General features: G+C 34.1%; 1 protein-coding gene across 3 annotated transcripts in view; it reads left to right on the top strand.

Annotated features, from left to right (window-relative positions):
* RAP1GDS1 (Rap1 GTPase-GDP dissociation stimulator 1) overlaps positions 1-25,544 on the top strand; it is a 174,858-nt gene that overhangs the window by 25,894 nt on the left and 123,420 nt on the right. For all 3 annotated transcript variants that reach the window (XM_047856128.1, XM_047856127.1, XM_047856126.1), the window contains exon 2: positions 3,210-3,317. In XM_047856128.1, the coding sequence (XP_047712084.1) occupies positions 3,210-3,317 (108 nt within the window). The remainder of the gene's footprint in view (positions 1-3,209; positions 3,318-25,544) is intronic.

Here is a 25,544-nt window from a genome sequence, read left to right as displayed (position 1 = left end):
AGGAAGAGGACACTTAGGTGGAATGGGCAAGAAGGTCTCTAGGGTGGTAACATCCAGATTGAGACTTGATGAGGAGGGTATGTCAGGTAAGGAGCTTTGGGGATGGGATAAAGGGAAGGAAAGAATTAAAAAAGACCCAGATGCCAATATAGAGTATGAATAACTCTTAACTGCTTTTTATTACTTGTTTACTGATAGTTTTGATAGATTGCTATAATTTGACTAACATAAGTCTTACTTTTTTCCTCAGTGTTGGGATAATTGCTTTTTATTGCTTTTAATAATATTAACTTAGATATTATATGTTATTCATACTTTATTTCAGGAAAATCACCTTAATATGCGCTTAATAAGTTTGAACAAGAATATCTAAGATATTATTCACTACAACTTTCTTTTTAGCTTATAGAAGAGAAGAGATATATACAAATATACGGTTTTCTTTAGACTAAAAATCAATTTCTCAAAACTGCTTAGTCCCTCTTAAGAAAGTAAATATTAATCTTGGATGTGAAGTCCAAGGTTGTCAAGGTTGTACGAGGTGTCACTAGACCGTATTAGTATTATTAGATATAAAATTTAAGTTTACTTTTTCTTGGGTTGGCAGAGAAAGTAAATTATCTTTCATTTCATAATAGGGTGTTTCATCATATTTTTAGAATTGTCATCAGCTGGCAATGTACAAAAGTCTATTAAAATGTATACCTTACTTTGAAGTAAGAAAATGTCTGAAATTCTAGTACTGTAGCAGCAATGCTGGAGGTCCTTGGTATCCCATTAGGGTGTCTATGAAGTCAATACCATTTGCATAATGCCATCAAGACATTGTCTTTTTCACTCTGTTGACATTTCCCTTAATAGTACAAAAGCAATTATGGGTACAAAATTGTGGGTGCTTTCTAGTATATGTGAATCAGGGTAGTAGCAGCACCAAACTAGTATTAATACTAGTAGTATTCTTCACCATGACATACTTAGAGTAAAATATATGTACATATACAGGCACACACACACATACACACACACACACATACACACACCAGTTTCACGTAAGAATACCCATGATGAAGCAGGAAAAAATGTTTAAAAAAAATCTCAGTCTCCTTAACACACTTAAAAAATATTCTGTGTAATGGAAGGTGCTCATAAAACACTTTCATTGCATTGCAAAGTCTGATGGCTGTTTTGAAGAGAAGCACTTGTGCAGTTGTTTGAGTTATGAGCTGACCAAGGTACCTTTTTCCATGGAAAAACATTTTTTATTTGAAAGAACTGAAAGACAAACTGGTTTTTCATATTTGGAAGACGTTTTCTCACAAATGAATGAAGTTAATTTTTCACTTAAGAAAAACAACTGACAGTATTTGTTGCTGGTAGTAAAATTGAAGTTTGTAAGAGAAGATTAGAATTTTGGAAAACTTGGGGGCACCTGGGTGGCTCAGTCAGTTAAGCATCTGACTTCGGCTCAGGTCATGATCTCGTGGTTCCTGGGTTCAAGCCCCCTGTCGGGCTCTGTGCTGACAGCTCAGAGCCTGAAGCCTGCTTTGGATTCTGTGTCTCCCTCTCTCTGTGTCCCTCCCCCACTCATGCTCTGTCTCTCTCAAAAATAAACATTAAAAAAAAAGGATTTTGAAAAACTTGTTTACCTTCAGCTTGACATTTCACCAGTATTTACAAAGTGTCTTTTAGTAAGATTAATGATGATACTAATAAATGTGATATTTTGAAATAGTACAATGAAATGTGTCAGTATTTGGAAGATAACTCCATGACCTAATTTTTTAAATGACCAATGCACTGATGATAAATATCTCACCTGCATGAAGGATTCAAATTGCAAGAGATCAGTGGATTTGAATGTGAGAATTGGAAGCATTTATTAAAATCGTTTCAGATTTCTCATGGCAACCAACCTTTAAAAAACTACCACTTTTCAAGGTTTGGTATGGTATCAAAGACTATCCAAGATTATCTGAAAAGGCTATTAAAATACTGTTCTGATCTTCCAACTATGTATATATGTAAGGCTGAATTTTTTTCATCTACTCAACCCAAGTGACAAATTATAGAAGATTGAGTACAGAAGCAGATATGAGAATCCAGTTATCTTCTATTAAGGCAGATTTATAGAGATTTGTAAAAATGTAGAATAATATACCATTCTTTTCATTGAGTTTTTTGTTTTTGTAATATATTTTGTATTACAATAATAATTTTAACAAGTAATAGTTTTTTAATATTAGGTTTAAGTAAATTACTAAAATAAATCCTAAAAAGTCCCAGTTTTAATTATTAGTATGTTAAACGTCAATAGAAATAACTGATGTAAATAAAAGCCCTTTAAGAATCTGAATTTTTAATAGTGTAAAGAGATTTTGACAATCTATGGTGTAGCAGAATCCACGTATAATTTAGCATGAGAGCACAGCTTTATAATCCAAAATGTACATGTTTTGGCTTCAAGCAGTACTTTGGTTTGAAGTGTTTTTCAAATGGCAGTGTTAAAGTAGGTTTTATAGTCATCAGCTTTGTATTATTTTAAGTCACATTTTTTTAAATGTTTGTTTATTTTTGAGAGAGAAAGAGAACGTGAGTGGGAGAGGGGTACAGAGTAAGGGAGACACAGAATCTGAAGCAGGCTCCAAGCTCTGAGCTGTCAGCAAAGAACCCAATGCAGTGCTCAAACCCGCGTACTGGGAGATCATGGCCTGAACTGAAGTTGGACGCTTAACCGACTGAGCCACCCAGGCACTCCTAAGTCACGTTATTTGAAACTTTTCTAAACCTTCGTTTTCATTTTATGTCTTTAAAATATAGCAGAGGAAGCCAAAAATGAAACAAGATATTATTTGCAAAGCTATATAATTTTTTTGTCGATGTTCAGTTTTTTTTTTCAATTAATCATGGCTGGTTTCCCGAACAAGCTAACTATGGAATAAGAATCCCGAGAAAAATGTTCTGTGATAACCTGTATTATTCCTGAATATTCCTGGTATCTTAATGGATACAGATTGAATATTTCATATCCAAGTTAAATGGGTACATTTGATTTAAAAAATTTGTAATAGTACAGTCGATTGCCATTTTGTAATGTATGTGGGAGTTAATTCACAATAATGAGGGCCTGTTGCCTGTTAGTGATAACTGTCATGAAACATGATGATCATATGTTAGTGAGATTTCTGATTTCTCTTTTTTTCTATATGCAGATAATCTCAGTGATACCTTGAAGAAGTTGAAGATAACAGCTGTTGACAGAACTGAGGATAGTTTAGAAGGATGCTTGGATTGTCTGCTTCAAGCCCTGGCCCAAAATAGTAAGTTTCATTATGTTTCGAATGCCAAACAAAAAAGTCAAATCAGCAGTCATTTAGCAATTGGTATGTAGTTTAGCACATAACTTGCATTCACATAACTTGAGTTCTTTTGAATCCTATCCCAGAATACTGGGGTTGTTTCACATGTTCCCCCCACCTACCCCCCCCCCCCCCCCGCCACTCTCAAAGTACTGAAAGCCAACTTGATAGGCAGAAGAAAGGAGAAATTGATTGGTGGTGATGACATTAATATCAGCCCCAGAGAGAGACCATTATTTCATTCCTAACAGATAAGCAACATAGTTGTTTTTTCTTCTTAACACCTACCTTTGTTCTTTGAACAAGACTTCTGTGCATTTGTGGGGAGACTGGGGAGGAGAAACAGAGGGGAGCTTAAAACACCTAAAAATTTTTTCTGAGATCCTATGGTCACCTTTTTATTTTTATTTTATTGTTATTATTATTATTATTATTATTATTATTTATTATTTTGAGAGAGAGAGAGAGAGAAAGAGAGAGAGGATGAGCAGGGAAGGGGCAGAGAGAGAGGGAGAGAGAATCCCAAGCAGGCTCTACACTGTCAGTGCCAAGGCTGATACAGGGCTCGAACTCATGAAACCTTGAGATTATGACCTGAGCCGAAATCAAGAGTAGGATGCTTGATAACTGAGCCACTCAGGTGGTTCCTTTCTAATAAAAGTCAACTTTTTAATAATTTTATTTTAAAATAATGTAAAATAATGTTTATGCTTAGATTTAATTGGAAAGAGCCGTAAGTCATCCAAAAATCCCTGAAACCTGAAGTAAGACTTGATCTTTGATGCTGTGGTAAATAATAACAGGGATAAAAATTATACAGCTCTTCATTGGCTAACGTATTGTTGCACTTGATCCATCATATTTCCATTCATTAATTTTTGTAGTATCACAGAAAACAGGTACAGAATGATTTTTATCTGCTCCCTTAATTCTTTGTCCTGCTATGGCTTGTGCTGTACTAGCTTTTAATTACACCATTATCTTATTCTAGGACTAATTATGTAGCTGTCAAAGAATTCAGGAGAAAGTATGTAGTGTTAGAGTTTTAATTTCAAACACTCAGAGATATTTGTATTATTTCTTTTTTACTTTATTTTTTAGTGTACTATGCTTAGAAAAATCTAAGATGATTGCAGTACTCCCCATCAAAAAGCACATTTTTTAAATGTTTGTTTATTTTAAAAGGGGGAGGGGCAGAGAGAGAGGGGGGAAGAGAGAATCTGAAGCAGGCACCACACTGCCCAGAGCGAGATGTGGGTCTTGAACTCACGAACCTGAGCTGAAGTCAAACACTCAGCCGACTGAGCCAACCAGGTGCTCCTCGAAAAGCACATTTTAAAGCTAGCTTGGAAAACTCTTTTTTAGTAGTTCTCTTTGCTTTTGAGATTGTAGCTCTGTCCAGCTATTTAATCTTAGAGATAACAGAGAAAGGGTTTGAAACAAGGAGTTCAATAAGAGCAAGGTTCACCATGGTAAAGAGAAACAACAGAAAAGCAGAGTGTCTAAGGCTGTGCCGTCCATTGTAGTAGATATATGTGGCTATTTAAATTTAATAATTTAAAAGTAATTTCCGTAGTCTTACTTTTCAATAGCCATATTTGGCTAGTGATTACTTTATTGAAGATCACACATATAAGCCATCTCCACGATTACAGAAAATTCTTTTGGATAGCATAGGTCTAGAGGATTAGAAAGAACCTGATTTTTAAACATGCCTGTATAGGCAGATTTACATAATCATGTGATTAAGCCTAAATAAATTGAATATCTCAAGTTCATTTTTTTAGGAAGAGTTGTTTTATTATACTCTTGTTTTCGGTGGCCTTTTTTTTTTTTTTTCCTGTTTGATGAAAGAATTTTCTAGATGGATCGTTTGTTCAGGAACTGAAGATATGGAGGCAGTGTTCTTGGTTATATGTAGAGGGTTGTTAAATCCTGTCCTGGAAAGACTAATGACAGAGAAGTGAAGTTGAATTAGAGAAATGAAAAAAGGAAGCAAAAGTTTATAACTTTTTGAAGAATAGATTTAAGGAATACAAGTATATAATTGTTGGATTAAATTTCAGATCCACTGCAGACTTACTCGTTGAACCCACTGATTGAAAATAGCCTTGAAATTGTATATTATAGTGTTAAGGCCAAATAGCCACAAGGTGTTAATAAACCAACAAATGCTACCAGTTTAACTCTTGACTCCCCAAGAAGGGAGCAAAGGAATATGTCTTTGTAAGACTCTGTAACAAAATTCATGTGTCCTTACCTCTAAGACTATTGACACTAAAGAATTTGACACAGGAAGACAGAGTTCGTGGAAATGTTCAGTCTATGACTTAAGAGTGATATCTGTCATTGATTGAGTGCCTCCTGTGTACTCAACACTGGACTTGGGACTATATCTGTTATTTAATCTTTCCTATAGTCCCATGAAGACAGATTATCATCACCATGTAAAGGAAAAGGAATAGACACTATAAGGTTACTTCCCTTGCTCTGACAGAATTTAGCATTTGGATTTGAACTCTTAGTTTGGATTTATTTTGAACTACCAAATAAAAAAATTATATTCTGAGTAAAGTGTGGCTTTTTACTGAGTGTATAGAGTACAAACTTGTTTTCAAAAGCTAGGTTTTAATATTGTGTCTTGAATTTTTGCTTTTTCTTTAAAATAGGTTCAAATTATATTACTAAAGAGTGGAATGATATATAAACTTTTTTTCCCTTGAATTACAGACAAATGGATTATTTTATAGGGATTGATTATTTTTTTTAAATTAGCAGGTAGCTTTTAAACAAGAAGTAAAAAAAAAATTGGTAAGATCTTTATTTTCTACAGTTGTTCTTCCTTGAAGTGATTGATCCATTGTTACTTTCATCCTCTTCAAGGTAAAATTATAAAACATTTAACTTAAGTGAATCTGTACTGGCTTTTTTTTTTTTTTTTTTTTTTTTTTTTTTTTTTTTTTTTATAGAGAGACCTTCTGGTGTCATAATTCTGCCTTAGTGTCAGGTGTTTTAGCTAAAAATATCCCTCTTTGTACCAGAATTGCACCTGATAAAGAAACAATGATTTCTCCATTCTGTACAAGATGGTAATGTGTGTTAATAAAATCTGAACTTAAATTTTTATTTTACAATCTACTAACCTGTCATTGGAAAGGACAAATCTGAAAGGAAAGAAATTATGCTTTTTAAAATTTTTACACTGTGGGAATTTAGTATATTTGAATTGCCCATCAAAAATCATAATCTGAAGTTAGAATATTTGCTTTGATGTATGACTTCAGAGTGATTTCTTTCTTAAATTTTTGGAGTAATGTTTTATATATATGTATATGTATATATCCATATATATGTGTATATATATATACATATACATATGTATATATATATACACATACACGCACACACCAGAATCTTAAGAGGTATGAGTTAGAACATTTTAATACTGACCAGGTTTTATGGAAAACATTTTAAGTATTTTGTGTAAATCTCTGATCTAAATTAATAATAGAAGCAATTATTTACTCATAAATACTTCAGATCTCAATTTTAAAATGTTTTTAGGGGCGCCTGGGTGGCTCAGTCAGTTGAGTTTCCAAATCTTGATTTCAGCTCAAGTCACGTTTTCATGAGTTCGAGCCCAGTGTCTGCCTCTGCACTGACAGTGTGTAGCCTACTTCTCTCTCTCTCCCTCTCTCTCTGTGCTCCTCCCCTGCTTGCATGTGCGTGCACTCTTTCTCTCAGAATAAATAAATAAACTTAGAAAAAAATAAAAACATAAAATGTTTTTAGTAAATATTTGAAGGCCACCCACTAAGATATCAGATTCTGTTTACTCTTGTCTCTTTTGATTCAGAGAATAGAAGATTCTCTGTAAATGCTTATTGTAGAATGCTTACTCTATTTCATGCTTATTTGAAAATTTAAAACAATAGGCCACATTTTCATCCCTAAACATTAGGACAGGAATTGTCCTTAGAGAGTATGATATCTAAATCACCTTGTCAGACAAACTGCTAGCATAAATCAAAGGTTCAAAGACAAAAAAAAATTAACAGTCCATTCATGGTAAAAAATTCTATTCCATTGTAAGAGCATGGGGACCATGTTCTGTTGCTGAAGGAACCACAAAACAATGCCAGCATGATCACCAACACAGCCTTAAATTCTTGTTCTAAAGGATTAGGCTGTTTTCCTCTGTCTCATTGAATCATGTATCTTTGTACTCTAACTTTGTTTAGTTAATTGCCTGACTTCATACAAGAGTCACATAAACGTTGATTTTCTGTAGAACAACCCTGTGAGAGAACACCAGTTTACTTGTCTTTAAAGAAAAATGTATTTAGTATATAGCTCCACATTCCTAACTTTATATCGTATTCCTCTACTTGTCTTAGGATATTTCTTAGCCCTTGTTCTTTTTTTTATTCTTTATTTTGATTTTTGGCTCCCTTCTAGGCTATAATCCTAAGCATACCAGATTATGTATACAAACTGCTAATGTAGATTACTCTGAATCTTTTCTAACAGAACTTGCTGTTGTCATTTGCTTTTAGTCTGTTTCATACCTTTAATGTTTCCTTTTTTAAATTTATTTTTGAGAGGGAGCGCAAGTTGGGGAGGAGCAGAGAGAGCGGGACAGAGGCTCTGAAGCAGCCTCTGTGCGGACAGTAGGGAGCCTGATGTGGGGCTTGAACTCAGGAATTGTGAGATCATGACTTAAGCCAAAGGCAGACGCTTAACTGACCAACTGAGCCATCCAGGCACCCTTTAATATTTCTGAATTGGCTTACTTTTGGGTAACAAAATTATTTCCTAAGGGACTTTGAAACTTGTTATCAAATGGTTTTCAATAGCCATGTTAAATCTGAAATCACTGACCATGAAAGATTACTGCAAATTTAGTAGAAACAAAAAATTATTTTACTTCTTTCATAGTAATATCTGGATTTCAATTTTTTTAATGTACCACAGAAGCGTATGATGTACTACAGAAGCAATATATTTCTTTTGCGAGCCAAATTTGTTATGTTGTTTACCTCATTTACATAGTTTTCTTTTATGTGATTATTGTAGTTATTGTGTCCATAGTCCATAAGGGCTTATTAGTGGTGCTAATCATAGATTATCAAAGTTCAGTTTTTACTAAATAAAGATAGCATTGTGGAATAGAGGAGACTAAAGTAGAGAAAATGGTCCACCAAAAAGACATTGACAGTACTGGATGAATTGAGACTCCTGGATTGCCATAGAATAGTGGGAGCAAGTGACCTAAGTCAGAAGTTTCCACACATTCTCTAAAAACTCATACAGATCAAAAAAGATATCAGGTAAATATATGAATTTAGTGCCATACTGTTATCTGAAGATTTCCTGTTTCTGGTGATGTTCTCTGGTCCTTTGTAGTCTTTACTGCTTTCCACTCAGAGAGTCCCCCTTAGAATTTTTTGCGTGGCTGGTTTAGTGGCCACAAACTCCTTTAGTTTTTGTTTGTCTGGGAAAGTCTTTGTCTCTTCTTCTAGTCTGGATGACAGCCTCACTGGATAAAGGATTTTTGGCTACATGTTTTTCCTATTCAGCACGTTGTATATTTCCTGCTACTCCCTTCTGGCCTGCCAGGTTTCAGTGGACAGGTCTGCTGCTACCCTTATGTGGCTACCCTTGTAGGTTAAGGCCCGTTTGTCCCTAGCTGCTATCAGAATTCTCTCTTTATCTGTGTATTTTGCCAGTTTCACTATGATATGTTGTGGTGTTGACCTGTTTCTGTTGATTTTGAAGGGAGTTCTCTGTGCCTCTTAGACTTGGATGCCTGTTTCCTTCCCCAGTCTAGGGAAGTTCTCAGCTATAATTTGTTCAAATAAACCTCCTGCCCCTTTTTCTCACTCTTCTTCTGGGACCCCAATGATGTGGATATTGTTTCATTTTTTCGAATCTCTTAGCTCTCTAATTCTCCTCTTGTGATCTAGTAATTTCCTTTCCCTCTTTTTTTTTTTAGCTTAATTATTTTCCATAATTTTATCTTCTATTTCACCTATTCTCTCCTCTGCTTCTTCATTCCTCACTGTCACTGTACCTAGTTTATTTTGCATCTCAGTTATAGCAAAAACTGAATAGTTTTTAGGTCTTTGGTCTCTGCAGCAAGGGTTTCTCTTGTGTCTTTTATGCTTTTCTCAAGCCCAGCTGTTAGTCTTATGGCTGTTGTTCTAAATTCTTGTTCAGATATATTGTTTATATCTGTTCTGAGCAATTTTTTGGCTGTGATTTCTCCTTGATCTTTCTTTTGGGAAGAATTCTTCCATCTTGTCATTTTGGCTAAGTTTCTGTCTTGTGTGTGTTTTAAAAGCTTGTTATGTGTCCTGCACTTGAGAGGACTACTATATTAAAAAGGAGTCATATACTGTCCAGGGCCGGACACTCCAGGAAGCATTCCAACAAAGAGATCAAGTAAAACCAATTAACATAACTTATGTCTTAAGCATAACTAGAAGTTAGACTAAAACCTTCAAATTATTAGGGAGAGAAATAAATATCAAAATCTAGCCTACTCAGCATCAGAGCCATGATAGAGAGAGTTCATTGAGACTGCAGAAACTGCATGGAAAAGAAGAAAGGAAAATTGGTTGAACCAGGACCCCAAGGGTGATAGTACATATTTAAAATTGCCTTTAGGAAGAAAAAGTCCTAGCCTGAGAAAATACTAAGATCTGGTCTTAGATTTGATTAGAATATTTGCTATTGAGATATCAAAAGGAAGAGACTTAAAAACAGGACCCTAGGTAACAGATCAAGTGAGTGCCACTTTTGAGGATGAGCTTATTCTGCCTTGCGGACTTGGTGGTGGATGGAAAGAAGGAAGCAAAATAGGGAAATTAAGTGTTCTGTACAAGTAAGAAAACCACAAAATTAGAAGACACACTAATAATCCCCTTTGGTTTAAGTTCAGAAGAGGGAGCTTTTGAACTAGAAACCTAGATGTTGATCCCAGATCTTACCCTTATTGCATACATTTTTCTTGCTTGTATATACAGAATTTGAAATTGTAGGTGATAAACATACAAATTGCTATAATGAATAAAGCAGGAAATAAGAACCAACATTTTAGCTATTAAAAGTTTTCTTCCTAAGCAAACCATAAAGCAGTTATCAGTAACAGAACACCATGACCTATATTAAATATCTTTACGTATTTGCATATATGAAAAAAAATCCTCAAGTAAGAATTTCAGATACTTGGAATAAAATTGGATAAATACCAGGATGATGTGAAATAAGAGTTAACTAGAAGACTGAAGAAAAAGAATCATTTAAAAACTTTTTTTTAATGTTTATTTATTTTTGAGAGTGAGCAGGGGAGGGGCAGAGAGAGAAGGAGACAGAATCCATTGTAGGCTCCAGGCTCTGAGCTGTCAGCACAGAGCCCAACACAGGGCTCAAACCCACAAACTGAGATCATGACTGAGCCGAGGTCAGAAGCTTAACTGACTGAGCCACCCAGGCACCCTGAAAAAGAATCATGTTAGTAATTAAAACTAGATTATAAGATACCAGGAAAGAATAGAGGTGACTGAAAATTAAGGGGCTTTGAAGAAAATAGGCAAAAGAATGAAGACAAAACAAAGGATCAGAGGGAAAATGATAGATATGTAAGATAGGCAAAAAGATCCAACATACACACAATTGAAGCCCTAAAGGGAAAAAAAAAACAAAAAACACTGAAACAGAGCTAATATTTAAAACTATGAACTTTTCTGAAATAAAGACCACAATCTACATGATGTGGAAGAGCCAGCCATGTACTTGCAAAAATTGACCTGTAATGGTCAACTCAGAGAGTTAGTCTAGTAAAATTTTTACTTTATTTTTTAAAGATTTTTTTAAAAATGTCATCTCTACACCCAATGTTTGCACAAACTTAAAATCCAAAGATTAAGAGTTGCATGCTCTACAGACTGAACCAGCCAGGCTCCCCAAAAACTTTTACTTTAAAAGTAAAAATAAGTACAAAGAAAAAATCCTTAGGACCTACATTCAAAAAGGTCAAGTTATTTAAAAAGGAAAGAAAATCAGATTGGCATCAGAGTTCTTAGCAATATATTGCAATATAAAAGCAATTCAATAATGAAACAGTATTTTAAAAAAAAATTCAAGGAATAAGTATTTTATATTGAGGTAAGCTGCTCAGTATCAAGGCTATTCAAAACAACAACAACAAAACAGTTAAATGTGGAAAAACCCAGGGAACACTATACTCTTTAGTCTTCCACAGGAATCCTCTAAACTCATGCTGTCCAGTATTCCTTCACTGACATGGCTATTGAACATTTGAAATGAGGCTGGTCTGAATTTAGGCACACTGTAGATTTCAAAGACTTAGTACCAAAATAAATAAAGTAAAGTAAAATAAAATAAAATAAAATAAAATAAAATAAAATAAAATAAAATAAACAAAACCTTATTAACAGTTTTTAAAATATTGATTATATATTGAATCTCATTTTTTAAAAGTTTATTTAAATTCAGGTTAGTTAACGTACAATGTAGTATTGGTTTCAGGAATAGATCCTAGTGATTCATCACTTACATAAAACACGCAGGGCTCATTCAAACAAGTGGCCTCTTTAATGCCATTCATCCATTTAGGGCCCCCCAGCCCCCACATTCCCTCCAGCAGCAACCCTCAATTTGTTCTCTGTATTTAAGAGTCTCTTATAGTTTGCCTCCTCTCTGTTTTTATCTTATTTTTCCTTCCCTTCCCCTATGTTCATCTGTTTTGTTTCTTAAATTCCATATGGGTGAAATCATATATTTGTCTTTCTCTGACTTATGTAGCATAATACTCTCTAGTTCCATCTACTTGAATCTCATTTTAAAAAAATTTTAAGGTATTTACAAATACTTGATTTCTATAAACCATTGTTTCTTGAACGGTGGCTGGTGGCTGATTAAAGTGGGTTTAAGACTTGGGCTGCCCAGTGTGATATGATGGAAAATGCAACATCATCAATAAAATACAATTGGGTTATTCAGTGTAGGAGAGAACATTTATAAGAAGACATTTAAAATAATGAACTTAAGTTCATTAGTCAAGGGTCACATTCTAAGGAAGAGGCAGCATATTGGTTCCAAGATATGTTCTGTGCACTTAGTCAAAAGCAGAAAGAAGAGGACGGTGTATATCCAAATATATTTGTATCCAGGAGTTTGCAGAAAGGCTTGAATCTGATTGGAGGAATGAGAAAGACTGTCTTGAAATCTGTCACAGGCCATGAGATTAGCAACAGAAGCAAAGTATAACTATGATACTGGACGCTGTTTGCCTTTTGAGGTGCTTTTAAGCTGTACTTCATAAGGAGCAATAAAAGCACTTGTTTTGTGCATTCTCCAGAAGGAGATAAGCTTCCATTGGTATTTGTACTTTGTGATTAAAACATTGGCAGAAGACCTGGTTTTCTAACATTAGCTATAAATGTTACCATTTTGCTTCTTAAGTTTGCTAAATTTGAAAAACTTCTTCTGTTCCTAACAGAGAGTAAAATATGTAAGAGAAATGATGCTATATGCCAAATATATACTTAAAAGGATCTGTCCTCAATATTCATAGTACCAGTGCTGACTTACTATCACTAAGGAGTACACTTTTAAGTTATTGTTGAGGGAAAAGTGATGGGGTTTGTGCTGCTCTGTTTTTTTGACATTCTTTTTCAACAGAACAGGGTTGCATGTAACTCTGCCTGGACAGCTACTGTGGGTTTTCTGTGGTTATATGCTTGATTGATGTAACTGGCTTCTTTTATTTATTTATTTTTTATTATTTTATTATTTTTTATTTTATTTTTTATTTTTTATTTAAAAAGTTTTTTTTTAATGTTTATTTTTGAGACAGAGAGAAAGAAAAAGAGAGAGATGGAGTGCAGGCTGGGGGAGGGGCACAGAGAGAGGAGACACAGAATTTGAAGCAGGCTCCAGGCGCCGAGCTATCAGCACAGAGCCAGATGTAGGGCTCAAACTCACAGACCACGAGATTATGAATGACCTGAGCCGAAGTCAGATGCTTAACCAACTGAGCCACCCAGGCACATTTGGCTTCTTCTTCTTTTTTTTTTTTTTTTTAAGTTTTTATTTAAATTCCAGTTAGTTAACATAGTGTAATAGTAGTTTCAGGTGTACAATATACTGATTCAACACTTCCATACAACACCCGGTGCTCATCACCAGTGCCCTGCTTAATCCCTATCGCTTGTTTAACCCATCCCCCACTCACCTCCCCTTTGGGAACCATCAGTTTGTTCTCTAGACTTAAGAGTTTGTCTTGGTTTGCCTCTCTCTATTTTTCCCAACTTTGCTCATTGTTTTGTGTAACTGGCTTCTCTCATCAATTAAGCACTATCCCAATATGTTCTGAATGTGTTAAAGAATATGAGGTATATAGGTTGGACTTTTGACGATACAGTGAATTAGAAATGAATTAATACATTCCTAACAGAAAGGTATAGTTGATATTTAATGGAAATTCTCAACAGAAGGGTATAGTTGATATTTAAAGGAAAATAGCACAGGGGCGCCTGGGTGGCGCAGTCGGTTAAGCGTCCGACTTCAGCCAGGTCATGATCTCGCAGTCCGTGAGTTCGAGCCCCGCGTCGGGCTCTGGGCTGATGGCTCAGAGCCTGGAGCCTGTTTCCGATTCTGTGTCTCCCTCTCTCTCTGCCCCTCCCCCGTTCATGCTCTGTCTCTCTCTGTCCCAAAAATAAATAAAAACGTTGAAAAAAAAAAAAAAATAAAGGAAAATAGCACAAAGTAATAGATTGATTAATCTGTATTCAGTGTCTTTACTGTGATTATAAATGTTTGAAGCTGATATTAAATGTATGGGCAGTATCATACCTTTTACCTCCATAGTACCATAGTCCATGGTGGTTGTGTTTCCTCTAGCAACCTTCCTTACATGGTTTAAATATTTTCACTTTTACCTCTGGTAATTCAGATTTCCTGAGTACCCATTTGAAACAAAGATTAAAGTTTCACCATTATGTACTCCTTCAATTCTATAAATGAGAGAGTTTGTGAAATAATAAACATTTAATCATTTTCCTAATGGAAACTTTTTAATAAAATATACATATTATAATTAATTGATAGAATTGTGTTTATGACTTATTTTGATATACGGTATAAGGTGATGATCTAATTGTATTTTTTTCTAGACAGTCACTTTTCCCCAATACTCTGTGTTGTTTAGTCTCCCTGTTGGTTGACGATGCTCCTTTTATCATATAATGACTACTTAATTTAATGTAATTGGGCCAATTTTGGAGTTTTATTCTACGCCATTAATCTGTTTGTCTATTATTGTGTTGTAGCCATGCTATTTTAATTATATTAGCTTTATGGAGGAAATTTCTCTATAAATCTGTCAAAAATTTTTATTTTCATGGGTTTAGTATATAACAGAAATTTTGGAAATTTGCATTGTCATATTCCTGTAACAATCTAAGAACACAGATTATATCTTCTTTTATTTAAGTTTTTTTGTGTCTCAGTGAGATGTAGTTTGGTACATACGCTTTCCATACATACCTCATTTTAAGTATTCGTATTATTTTACATTTTTTGGTTGTTATAGCAAATGGAATTTTTGCCATTATAACTTCTAAGTGGTTATTGTTGGAGAAAAATTTTAAATCTGTATTGATTTTTATATTTTTATTTGTATTCAGCTACCTTCTAAACCCACCTAGTAGTTAAAATAAAACTTCAACTAGTTCTTTTTGATTTTGCAATCAGAACATCTGCACAGTCACATTTTTGCTTCCTCTTTCCCTTGTAATTCTAGATGACTTACTGTGTTAGCTTGAAATACCAGCAAAACAGTAAATAACAATTATATGGATAGTATCTTACTTTAATTTCTGCTGTTAATGGCAGCCCTTTTAATGCCTCATCATTCAGTATAATACCTCTTGATTTAATGTAAAAGTTTTCTTTCATATTAAAAAAATAGTCTTAATGAATTTTTTAAATCAAGAGAAGTTTACCTTTAAAGCATAAACCTTTAGCCTAATCAATTAATACTAAAAATATTATTTTTAATATTATAAAGTTTATGATAAAATTATTTGTTGGGAGAATTATTACTAGAGGAAGTTTTTCTTAAGAATGGGAAGGACAACATAGCTTTACAATTTCAGATTGAAGGCCATTTAGTATACCAGTAAGGTTCAGTATGATTTATATTTTCCTTTGCATATTCAGGGACAAATACTTACCTAATAAGAATTAGTACCTGAAGAATAATTAAAATTAACAGTATGAATTGTGTATTGTAGAATGAGTGATTATTAAATGGTCTGATAAACATTCTAGGAAATTTCTCAATTTAGTACTATATAGCCCTCAAAGTTTTCAGAAGTACAGTCAGTAAAGAATTACTTTTTTTTTCTTTTTGTAGGGTGTCACACAATTTTTTAATTAAGTTTAAAAATTTTAATTTCCATATAATCAACATACAGTGTGATATTAGTTCCAGGTATACAGTATAGTGATTCAGCATTTCTATTTATTACTCAGTGCTCATCATGATAAGTGTATTCTTTAATCCCCATCACCTATTCCACCCATTTCCCCAACCACCTCCTCTCTGGTAACCATCAGTTTGTTCTCTATATAGTTTGTTCTCTATAGTCTGTTTCTTAATCTCAGTCTCTGTCTCTCTCTCTTTCCTTTGTCCACTTGTTTTGTTTCTTAAATTCCATATATGAATGAAATAATATGGTATTTGTCTTTCTCTGACTTATTTCACTTAGCATAATATGCTCTAGTTCCATCCATGTCACTGAAAAGTAAGATTTCATTCTTTTGATGATATATATATACATATATATATCTATATATATATATATATATATATAAATCATGATATATATATCACATCTTCTTTATCCATTCATCTTTCAATGGACACTTGGGCTGCTTCCATAATTTGGCTATTATAAATAATGCTACTATAAACATCAGGGTGCATGTATCCCTTTGAATTAGTGTTTTTGTATTTTTTTGGATAAATGTCCAGTAGTGCAATTATTGGATTATAGAGAAGTTCTATTTTTAACTTTTTGAGGATCCTCCATATTGTTTTCCACAGTGCCTGCACCAGTTTGCTTTCGCACCAACAGCTCACGAAGGTTTCTTTTTCTCTACTTCTTTGCCAACACTTGCTGTTTCTTGTGTTTTTTATTTTAGCCATTCTGACAGATGAGGTAATATCTCATTGCACTTTTGATTTGCATTTCCTTGCTGATGAGTGATGTTGAGCATCTTTTCATGTGTCTGTTGGCCTTTTGTATGTCTTTTTTGGAGAAATGTCTGTTGGTGTGTTCTCCCCATTTTTAATTGGATTATTTGTTTCGGGTATATTAAGTTGTATAAGTTATTTATATATTTTGGATACTAACCCTTTATCACATATGTCATTTGTTAGTGTCTTCTCCCATTCTATACATTGTCTTTTAGAATGTTGTTTCTTTTATTGTGCAGAAGCTTTTTATTTAATGTAGTTCCATTAGTTTATTTTTGCTTTTAAATCCCTTGCCACAGGAAGCATATCTAGAAAAATGTATCTACAACCAGTGTCAGAGAAAATACTGCCTATGCTGTCTTCTAAGATTTTTATGGTTTGAGGTCTCACATTTAGGTCTTTTGAGGGTTTTTGTGTATGGTGAAAGAAAATAGTCCAGTTTAATTCTTTTGCATGTAGCTGTCCAGTTTTCCCAACACCATTTGTTGAAGAGACTTCTTTTTCACTTTGATATTCTTTCTTCCTTTGTCAAAGATTAATTGACCATATGATCGTGGGTTTATTTCTGGGTTTTTTGTTCAGTTCTGTTGAGCTGTGTGCTTGTTTTTGTGCCAGTACCATACTGGTTTGATTACTACAGCTTTTAAAAAAAGTTCTTTTCAATGTTTATTTTTGAGAGAGAGAGAGCACACACGCATGAGCACGCATGAGTGGGGGAGGGGCAGAAAGAGAGAGGGAGACACAGAATCCGAAGCAGTGTCCAGGCGTTGAGCTGTTAGCACAGAGCTCGCATCCACAAATCATGAGGTCATGACCTGAGGCAAAGTCAGAGGCTTAACCGACTGAGCCACCTAGGCACCCCAATTACTACAGCTTTGTAATATAACTTGAAGTCTGGAGTTGTCCTACCTCCAGTTTTTTGTTTTTGTTTTTGCTTTTTTTAAAGATTGCTTTGGTAATCAAGGTCTTTTGTGGTTCCATACAAATTTAAAGGTTGTTCTTTTTTCATGAAAAAGCCTGTAGGTGTTTTGATAGGGATTGCAGTAAATTTTAACAATTTTTGTTTTTAACAATATTTGTTTTAACAATATTTGTTATTCCAGTCCATGAGCATGGAATGTGTTCCCATTTTTTTTGCATTGTCTTGAATGTCTTTCATCAGTGTTTTACAGTTTTCAGAGTAAAAGTCTTTCATCTCTTTTGGTTAAGTTTATTCCTAGGTATTTTACTATTTTTGGTGTAATTGTAAATGGAGTGATTTTTAGTTTTTGAGAGAGAGAGAAAGAGAATGAGTAGGGGATGGGCAGAGAGAGAAGGAGAGGGAGAGAAAGAGAGACAATCCCAAGCAGCCTCAGCAACGTCAGTGCAGAGCCTGATATGGGGCTCGAACTCATGAACTGTGATATCATGACCTAAGCTGAAATTAAGAGTTGGATACTTAACCAGCTGAGCCACCCAGGCATCCCTAAATGGGATTTTCTAAATTTCATTTTCTCCTGATTTATTATTAGTGTATAGGATGCCACAGATACCCGTACGTTGATTTTTGTATCCTGAAACTTTACTGAATTCAATTATTAGTTCTAGTAGTTTTTTGGTGGTGACTTTAGGGTTTTCTATATATAGTATCATGTCATCTGGAAATAGTGAAAGTTTTACTTCTTCCTTACCAATTTATTTATGTTGTCTGATTGCTGTGGTTAGGAGTTCCAGTACTATGTTGAATAAAAGTAGTAAGAGTGGAATCCTGGTCTTGTTCCTGACCTTAGGGGAAAAGCCCTCAATTTTCCCCCATTGAATATGATGTTTGCTGTTGGTTTTTCATATATGGCCCTTATTATGTTGAGGTGTGTTCCTTCTAGACCTATCCTGTGGAGTATTTTTATCACGAATGGATATTGTACTTTGTCAAATGCTTTTTTCTACATCTATTGAAATGATCATACGGTTTTTATTCTTTCTCTTGTTGATTGATAATATCAGGTAAAGCATTACTTTTAGTACAAGAAAACTGTTCACAAAGTTACGTCATACAAGCTTTTGAATTGTGCTATAGCTATAAATTTAGATACTCATTTTTTTGCCAGTTTATGTTTATATTATTCAACACTGAAAGTGTGAACTTGATTGCTTCTGATTTTTCTTCTTTAATGTACTTTTATATAGATACCTCTTAGTGAGTTTTTAATGTCATGTGAATTTGGTAGTTTAAGATTTACTGAAATAAGTATACATATAAGTTATTTTATAAATTAAAAGTGTTTTAAATACTTAGCCTTAAAAACTATTTTTTTTAATGTTTTATTTTCATTTTTTTTTTTTTTTTTTTAATTTATTTTTGGGACAGAGAGAGACAGAGCATGAACGGGGGTGGGACAGAGAGAGAGGGAGACACAGAATCGGAAACAGGCTCCAGGCTCTGAGCCATCAGCCCAGAGCCTGATGCGGGGCTCGAACTCACGGACCGCGAGATCGTGACCTGGCCGAAGTCGGACGCTTAACCGACTGCGCCACCCAGGCGCCCCTTATTTTCATTTTTAAGAGAGAGAGCACGCTAGCAAGGGAGAGGCAGAGAGAGAGAGAGAGAGAGAGAGAGAGACAGAAGCTGAAGCAGGCTCCAGGCTCCAAACTGTCAGCACAGAGACCTATGCAGGGCTCAAAGTCATGAACCGTGAGATCATGACCTGAGCTGAAGTTGGATGCTTAACCGACTTAGTCACCCAGGAGCCCCACTAGAGTCTATTTTAAAAGTTTCTAACACTAGCCAGAAAAGTAGGTAATTAAAGTAAATTCTTCCCCTTTTTTGAAGTTTGATTTCATGTAAATCTTCACATAAAATTATAGTTTTTCCATTATGTTAAAACTGAAAGAGATATCACACCATGGGAATATGTTTTATACCAAGTTAATAAATAAAAGCGAAGTAGTTTTGTTTTTCATTGTGACTCATTTATTATTAACTGCAGCTTTCATTTTTTTTGAGTTAGGAATATATGCGAATATTAATGACCAACAGCAAAATTGTTAAATTGGAAAAATAGTCATAACATTAAAGACAAAATAGAGTAAAAGATTAATAACTCTGCCTGAGATAGTCAAAGTAAGGGAAGAAGAGCCAGGAAATGGAAAAGATCCTAAATTAAGAAATACTTTTTAGAAGCACATTAAAATGGAGTGGTTCTAGTTGAAGAAATGCATGGTAAATCAATAATGTATCTTTTTATATGAATATAAGACACTACATTATTTTTTGTTTGCTGTACAATAAGATCTTGATGAAGGCCAAGGTATTATATACCATATTTGAAAATCACTAACAACTAAGGAAATATGAATATTTTGTGTTTTTAGTGAGGTAGAGTTTAGGTATGATTTTCTAGCATAATATTCATGTAATGGGCTATATACAACAAATCTTTATTCTCTAAATTTCTTAACAGAAGCTAATCGTATTCAGTGCCTACTGTTGACAGATAATTCACTTGGTAATTTCAGCTGTTTCACTACCACTTAAACAAAAAAAAACCCAATGCATTGTATAACTCTTTGAGGTTTAAGAAAGCTAGCACATTTAGGTAAAACAGAAGTAATTTTTTTTCCTCTGTAGTTATACAGGGCTGTTGGAGCAGTGGTAGAGAACACTGTGTGACATTTGTGATCTGGCATATCAGTTATTCATGGCTAGAGTAAAAAAAAAAAAAAAAGTCCATGTATTGAATGTAGATGGACCTATTAGAATATTTGTAGAGTATTCAAATATAGTTAAGTTCATACTGCCATGGTATGTCATACTGCTTTGGTTAAACATTAACTATTTAAAGTTAGATGTGGAACATCATGTGCAGTCATATCATACTTTGACTGCACATCTCCTCATCTTCAGGTCTCATTCATTCGTATATTCAGCACTGAGTTTTATTTAGTAAGTTGCAAATACTGTGATGTCTCCTGATAATGGCAGAAATTTAGTCCTTGCCCTCAGAAGCTTATTATTCTGTGACAGAGACTGATAAGTAAATGTAAAATTATAATTTTTCATAAATGCTGTAATAGAGGTATGTTCAGTGTCTGGTGGGAATACATATATTTGCTGAACTTAAGAAAGTAAAAGTAGTTCTGTCAAATCAAAAGGAAATAATCATAAAATGAACTAAAGACATGATCTGACTCTCATACTTACTTCAATGTTTAAAAAATATCAGTTTGTCATTTGTTGATTGAATTGGTTTTTGTTTGTTTTAGAAGACACTAGAAGTAGCTACTTTATATGAAACAGAATGAACTACTTTATACTGTGTTGTGCCGTGATTGACTAATAGTATGCATGCTGATGCTTTTGGTTCATTAACCTCATTAACCACTTTTTTTTTTTTTTTAACTTTTTAAAACCTTACTGATTTACCACCTGATTAAAGCATGGGATTTTTAACAGTATTATACATAACATTTGTTACATTGAAAACTTTATCTAGCATTTCATATTATATAATTCTGCTTATTCTTTCAAAAATGTATGCATCCATTGGGCAAGGAATACCTTTCATTAAATTATAATATTAAAGCCACTTAATTATCATGTACAGATTAAATGTAGCTATTAATTTTTAGGCATTTTAAGTAGGGAAAACATACCTTTTGTACATAAAGACACATTTGATGCAAATATGAAGATCAAATGTTTAAAAACTTAGAACACTAAGAAAAACTACACCTTTGATAAATATCTTTTTTTGAGAACAAAAAAAATGTCTTTTTTTTAGATTTAGATATAGATTCTTTTACATATTCAGGTTTGGTTTCTTTGTTTCTCAAACTACAAAGCTGCTGATAGCAAAACTCCAGGATTTCATATGAGTTCAAGCTATGTCTACCTTAACACAAATGTTAAAATAGAACTCAGAAAATGCTGTATTAAGGACCCAGCTTCTTCTCAACCAATTCTAGACCTGGGCTGACCATATAGTAACTTTGATACCCAGGTGGCTATTGAGCACTTGAAAGGGAACTAATTGAAATTGAGATGATTTATAACTTCAGAGATAGTCATTAAAAAAAAAAAGTCAAATGACTCAATTTTTGTGTTGATTACATGTTAAAATGATAATATTCTATACAAATAAAATGCATATTAAACTTAATTTTGTCTGTTTCTTTTTACCTTTTTTAACATGACTGCTTAGAGAATGATGTTTGTTTATGTGGCTCACATTATATTTCATCGGATAGCACTGTTCTGTACAAATGGTTTTCAAACTTTAGGGTACATAAAGATTATTTGGAAGGATTTTTTTTAAGTTTATTTATTTATTTATTTATTTATTGAGAGAGAGAGAGAGAGAGAGAGAGAGAGAGAGAGAGAGAGAGAGAATATCCCAAGCAGGCTCCATTTTGTCAGCACAGAGCCTGATGCAGGGCTTGATCTAATGAGTTGGGAGATCATGGCCTGAGCCTAAATCAGGAGTCAGGCACTTAGCCAACTGAGCCACCCAGGTGCCCCACTTTGGAAGGATTATTAAAACACAAATACTTGGGCTCTATCCTCAGGTTCTGATTCAGTAGCTTTATGTGGGGCCCAACAATTTGCATGTTTAATAAGCTCCCAGAGGATACTGATGTGCTAATCTGTAGATCAAACTTTAAGTAACAAGGTTCTAATGTAGACAATATCTTTTTAGTGGGGTTGAAAAGAATGTCTAGGATGAATCAAAGGCCACATCAGTGTTGACACAATCTGTTAGTTGGTTTAATCTATAAATAAAACACTGTCATACTGTTTAGAGGAATTTAATTATGAACTTTGTGCTAGACCTTTGAAGAAAGATTTGTGGAATTTTGTCAAAGACTCTAACTTAAAAAAAAAAGTGAGTATATATTTGTCATTGTGTTATTAAGAAAATGAAGAGAAAAATAAAAGCAACTGTTTGTCCTATGGGAAAGTAAGATTCAACCTATCATCTCTAAGACAACAGAATTTACTTACATATCTAAAGAAAGGAGAGAAGGAAAATTGTCATAAAAAAAATCCATACAGTTATAAAGATACAATTGTGTGTGGCACAGAGAGATCTTTTATCTAAAGTATTTGCTTTTTTCTTAGATATTTTCTCTCATTTCTGTATTCTTAAAAACAGTTAAGCAGTAGATGATGAAATTAGAATGGGGAGAAAGATAAGGTAGAGAAAAGTCAGAGAAGGAAGGGGACAATAGTAGAGGATGGAAGAGAATAGTAAATAATAATAGAAAGCAGTGAGGACATAGATGATTATATTTAAGGTTGGGAACAATTTTTGTAGTGTCTTCTGTTATACTTGCAGACCTGTTTGGCTAACTATTTTCGGGGCCAAGGAAGGTGTTTGTTCATGGAAGGTGTTGTTCAAATAGTTACTCAGGCTTTATGAAGAGCTCCATTATTTTTAAGAAAATCCCTTTGTTTTTCTTTTTCTTTTTTTTTCTTTCTCTTTCTCTTTTTCCTTTTTTTCTTTTTTTTCTTTCTCCTTTTCTTTTTTCTTTTCTTTTCTTTTCTTTTCTTTTCTTTTCTTTTCTTTTCTTTTCTTTTCTTTTCTTTTCTTATAGACCTAAGACTAGAAAATACTTTTTAATATTGATTGTTCATCCTTGCAGTTACCACTCTTTGGTCCTATTTGTAGCTCCTAGATAAACAAACAATATTTCCTCCCTAACAGACCTTCTTTATTTGGAGATAACTATCACATTTCTCATTTCCTCAGTTGGTCTTTGTATGACAAAGAGACAGTAGTATATTGATATAAGGTGATAGAACCAAGGTTGAGAATATTTTTTCCTACTGTCTGCATGGCATGTGTGTGTTCTTCCTTAGAAATGTTTAGGAGGATAAGATGATGATCTTTTCTAGGGGCAGAGGTATATTAGGGTTCTCAAGAGAAATAGAAACAATAGGATATATGTGTGTGTATCTATACATATGTGTGTGTGTGTGTGTGTGTGTAGGTGAGAGAGAGATTTATGTTAAGAAATTGGCTTACTTAATTATGGAGCCTGGTAAATCCAAAATCTGCAGGGTTGGTTGGCAGGATGGAAACCCAGGGAAGAGCTAATGTTGCTGTTCAAATCTGAAGGTTGTCTACTGGCAAAATTTCCTCTTGCTCAGGATGAGGGGAATAGGGTAGGTGGAGGAGTGGGGAGAAAGGGTTAGGGAGGTTAGTCTTTTGTTTTATGTAGGCCTTTATCTGATTGGATAAGGTCTAGCCACGTTTAGAGGGCAATTAGCTTTACTCATACTCTATGCATTTAAACGTTAATCTCATCCAAAAACACCCTCACAGAAACATCCATAATAATGTTCCAACAAATATTTGGGCACTGTGGCCCAGCCAAGTTGACACATAAAAGTAACGGTTACAGGGGTACCTGGATGGCTTGTCAGTTGAGCATCAGAGCTCTTGGTTTGGGCCCAGGTCCTGGTCTCATAGTTCCTGGAATTGAGCCCCAACTTTGGGCTCCACACTCAGTGTGGAGCCTGCTTGGGATTCTCTCTTTCTCCTTCCTCTCTGCCCCTCCCTGACTCCTACACACATGCTCTCTTTCTCCCTCTCTCAAGATAAATATTTTTTTTTTAAAGTACCCATCACAAGTGGAATATGTATTCTGAAATATCAAAATGGATTGTGTAGCATAATACTTATGTTTTGGGATAGCTGCTAGTGAAGAATGATGCCATTAGTATTAGAACTTTCCAGAGAGGAATCTATAACTGATTTTACTGAGGTTTTCCATGACCTCTGTTTTTTAATATTCATTGGGATAAACCCAAAAATGAGGCTCAAAAAGGCAGAGTAATGGGCTTTTTAAAAAGACATAAATTCAAAGTCTAGGTTTTAGCACACAGTGTTCTGTGAGGTGAGTTCATTTTAGATGCATGTAATTTTCTCTTCCCATAGTTAAGTATTACACATCTTTTCTATTCATTGTACTAAAGGAGCAAACAGAATGTTTTCATTTGGCTCATAATAACTTAGTTATGGATTGATCATCTTTTCTTTCTGATGTGTATATGTGGGAGGGATAATATAAAGGCAAGGTAATTTTCTGCAATGATTTCTGAAGGTTTAAAGAACATTTTTGCATATGTTTGCTTTTGAAAACATGTAATCTAAGGCCTGATTAGCCTAATGCAAAGTGAAAAGTTTAGTCTCTGCATGAGCTAGTGATAGGTAATTCTACAAGAAAACTTCATTTTTGATGGGAGAGTTCTTAAAATATAAGGCAATCTTACAAGCTCTATTCTCTTTTCTGTTAGAAGTAACTGTGCCTGTGACAACATCAATAAATGTAACTTGGTTACTCCATCTTTAATATTCTATAACAGTTTATACATACCTCTGTTTGAACTTAGTGTGTATTAATTGTGTATGCCTTTTTCATTTATTCAGGGCAGGGCAATTCTATTCAACTAGTGTTAGTTGGGTACCACCACACATTAATTGGTACTTTGCCCTGGAGAGTTTAGACAGACAAGTGGTAGATAAATTTTAATACAATATAATACATTATGTAATAGAGCTGATTACAAAGTACTGGGGAAACAGCTGGATTCAAGTCATATTTTAAGAGTCTTTCAGAGTATCACATGGGGATTGACATCTCACCTGGGTTTGATGGATAAATGAGTATTTTATAGGTATACACTTCTTCTACCTCCCTCTTCTTCATACCTTGGATAATACCAACTGTCTACCTTTTTCACTTTCCAATTCTAGTACCCTTCAGCTGTTGGCCAAATAAAATAAAATAAAATAAAATCACCCAATAGTATGGAATGTTGCTGTTTCAAATTTAGGGTCCCTAGCCTCAGCTGGTAATGCTTGTACATATTCCTTTTTGTAGAATATATTTTTCTCCTTTTCTGCTTACAATAC

Source organism: Prionailurus viverrinus, chromosome B1, assembly GCF_022837055.1.
Source record: "Prionailurus viverrinus isolate Anna chromosome B1, UM_Priviv_1.0, whole genome shotgun sequence".
In the NCBI taxonomy this organism is placed as follows: Eukaryota; Metazoa; Chordata; class Mammalia; order Carnivora; family Felidae; genus Prionailurus; species Prionailurus viverrinus.
Note: the sequence above shows the minus strand (reverse complement) of the source record. Positions and strands in the feature narration are given on the sequence as shown.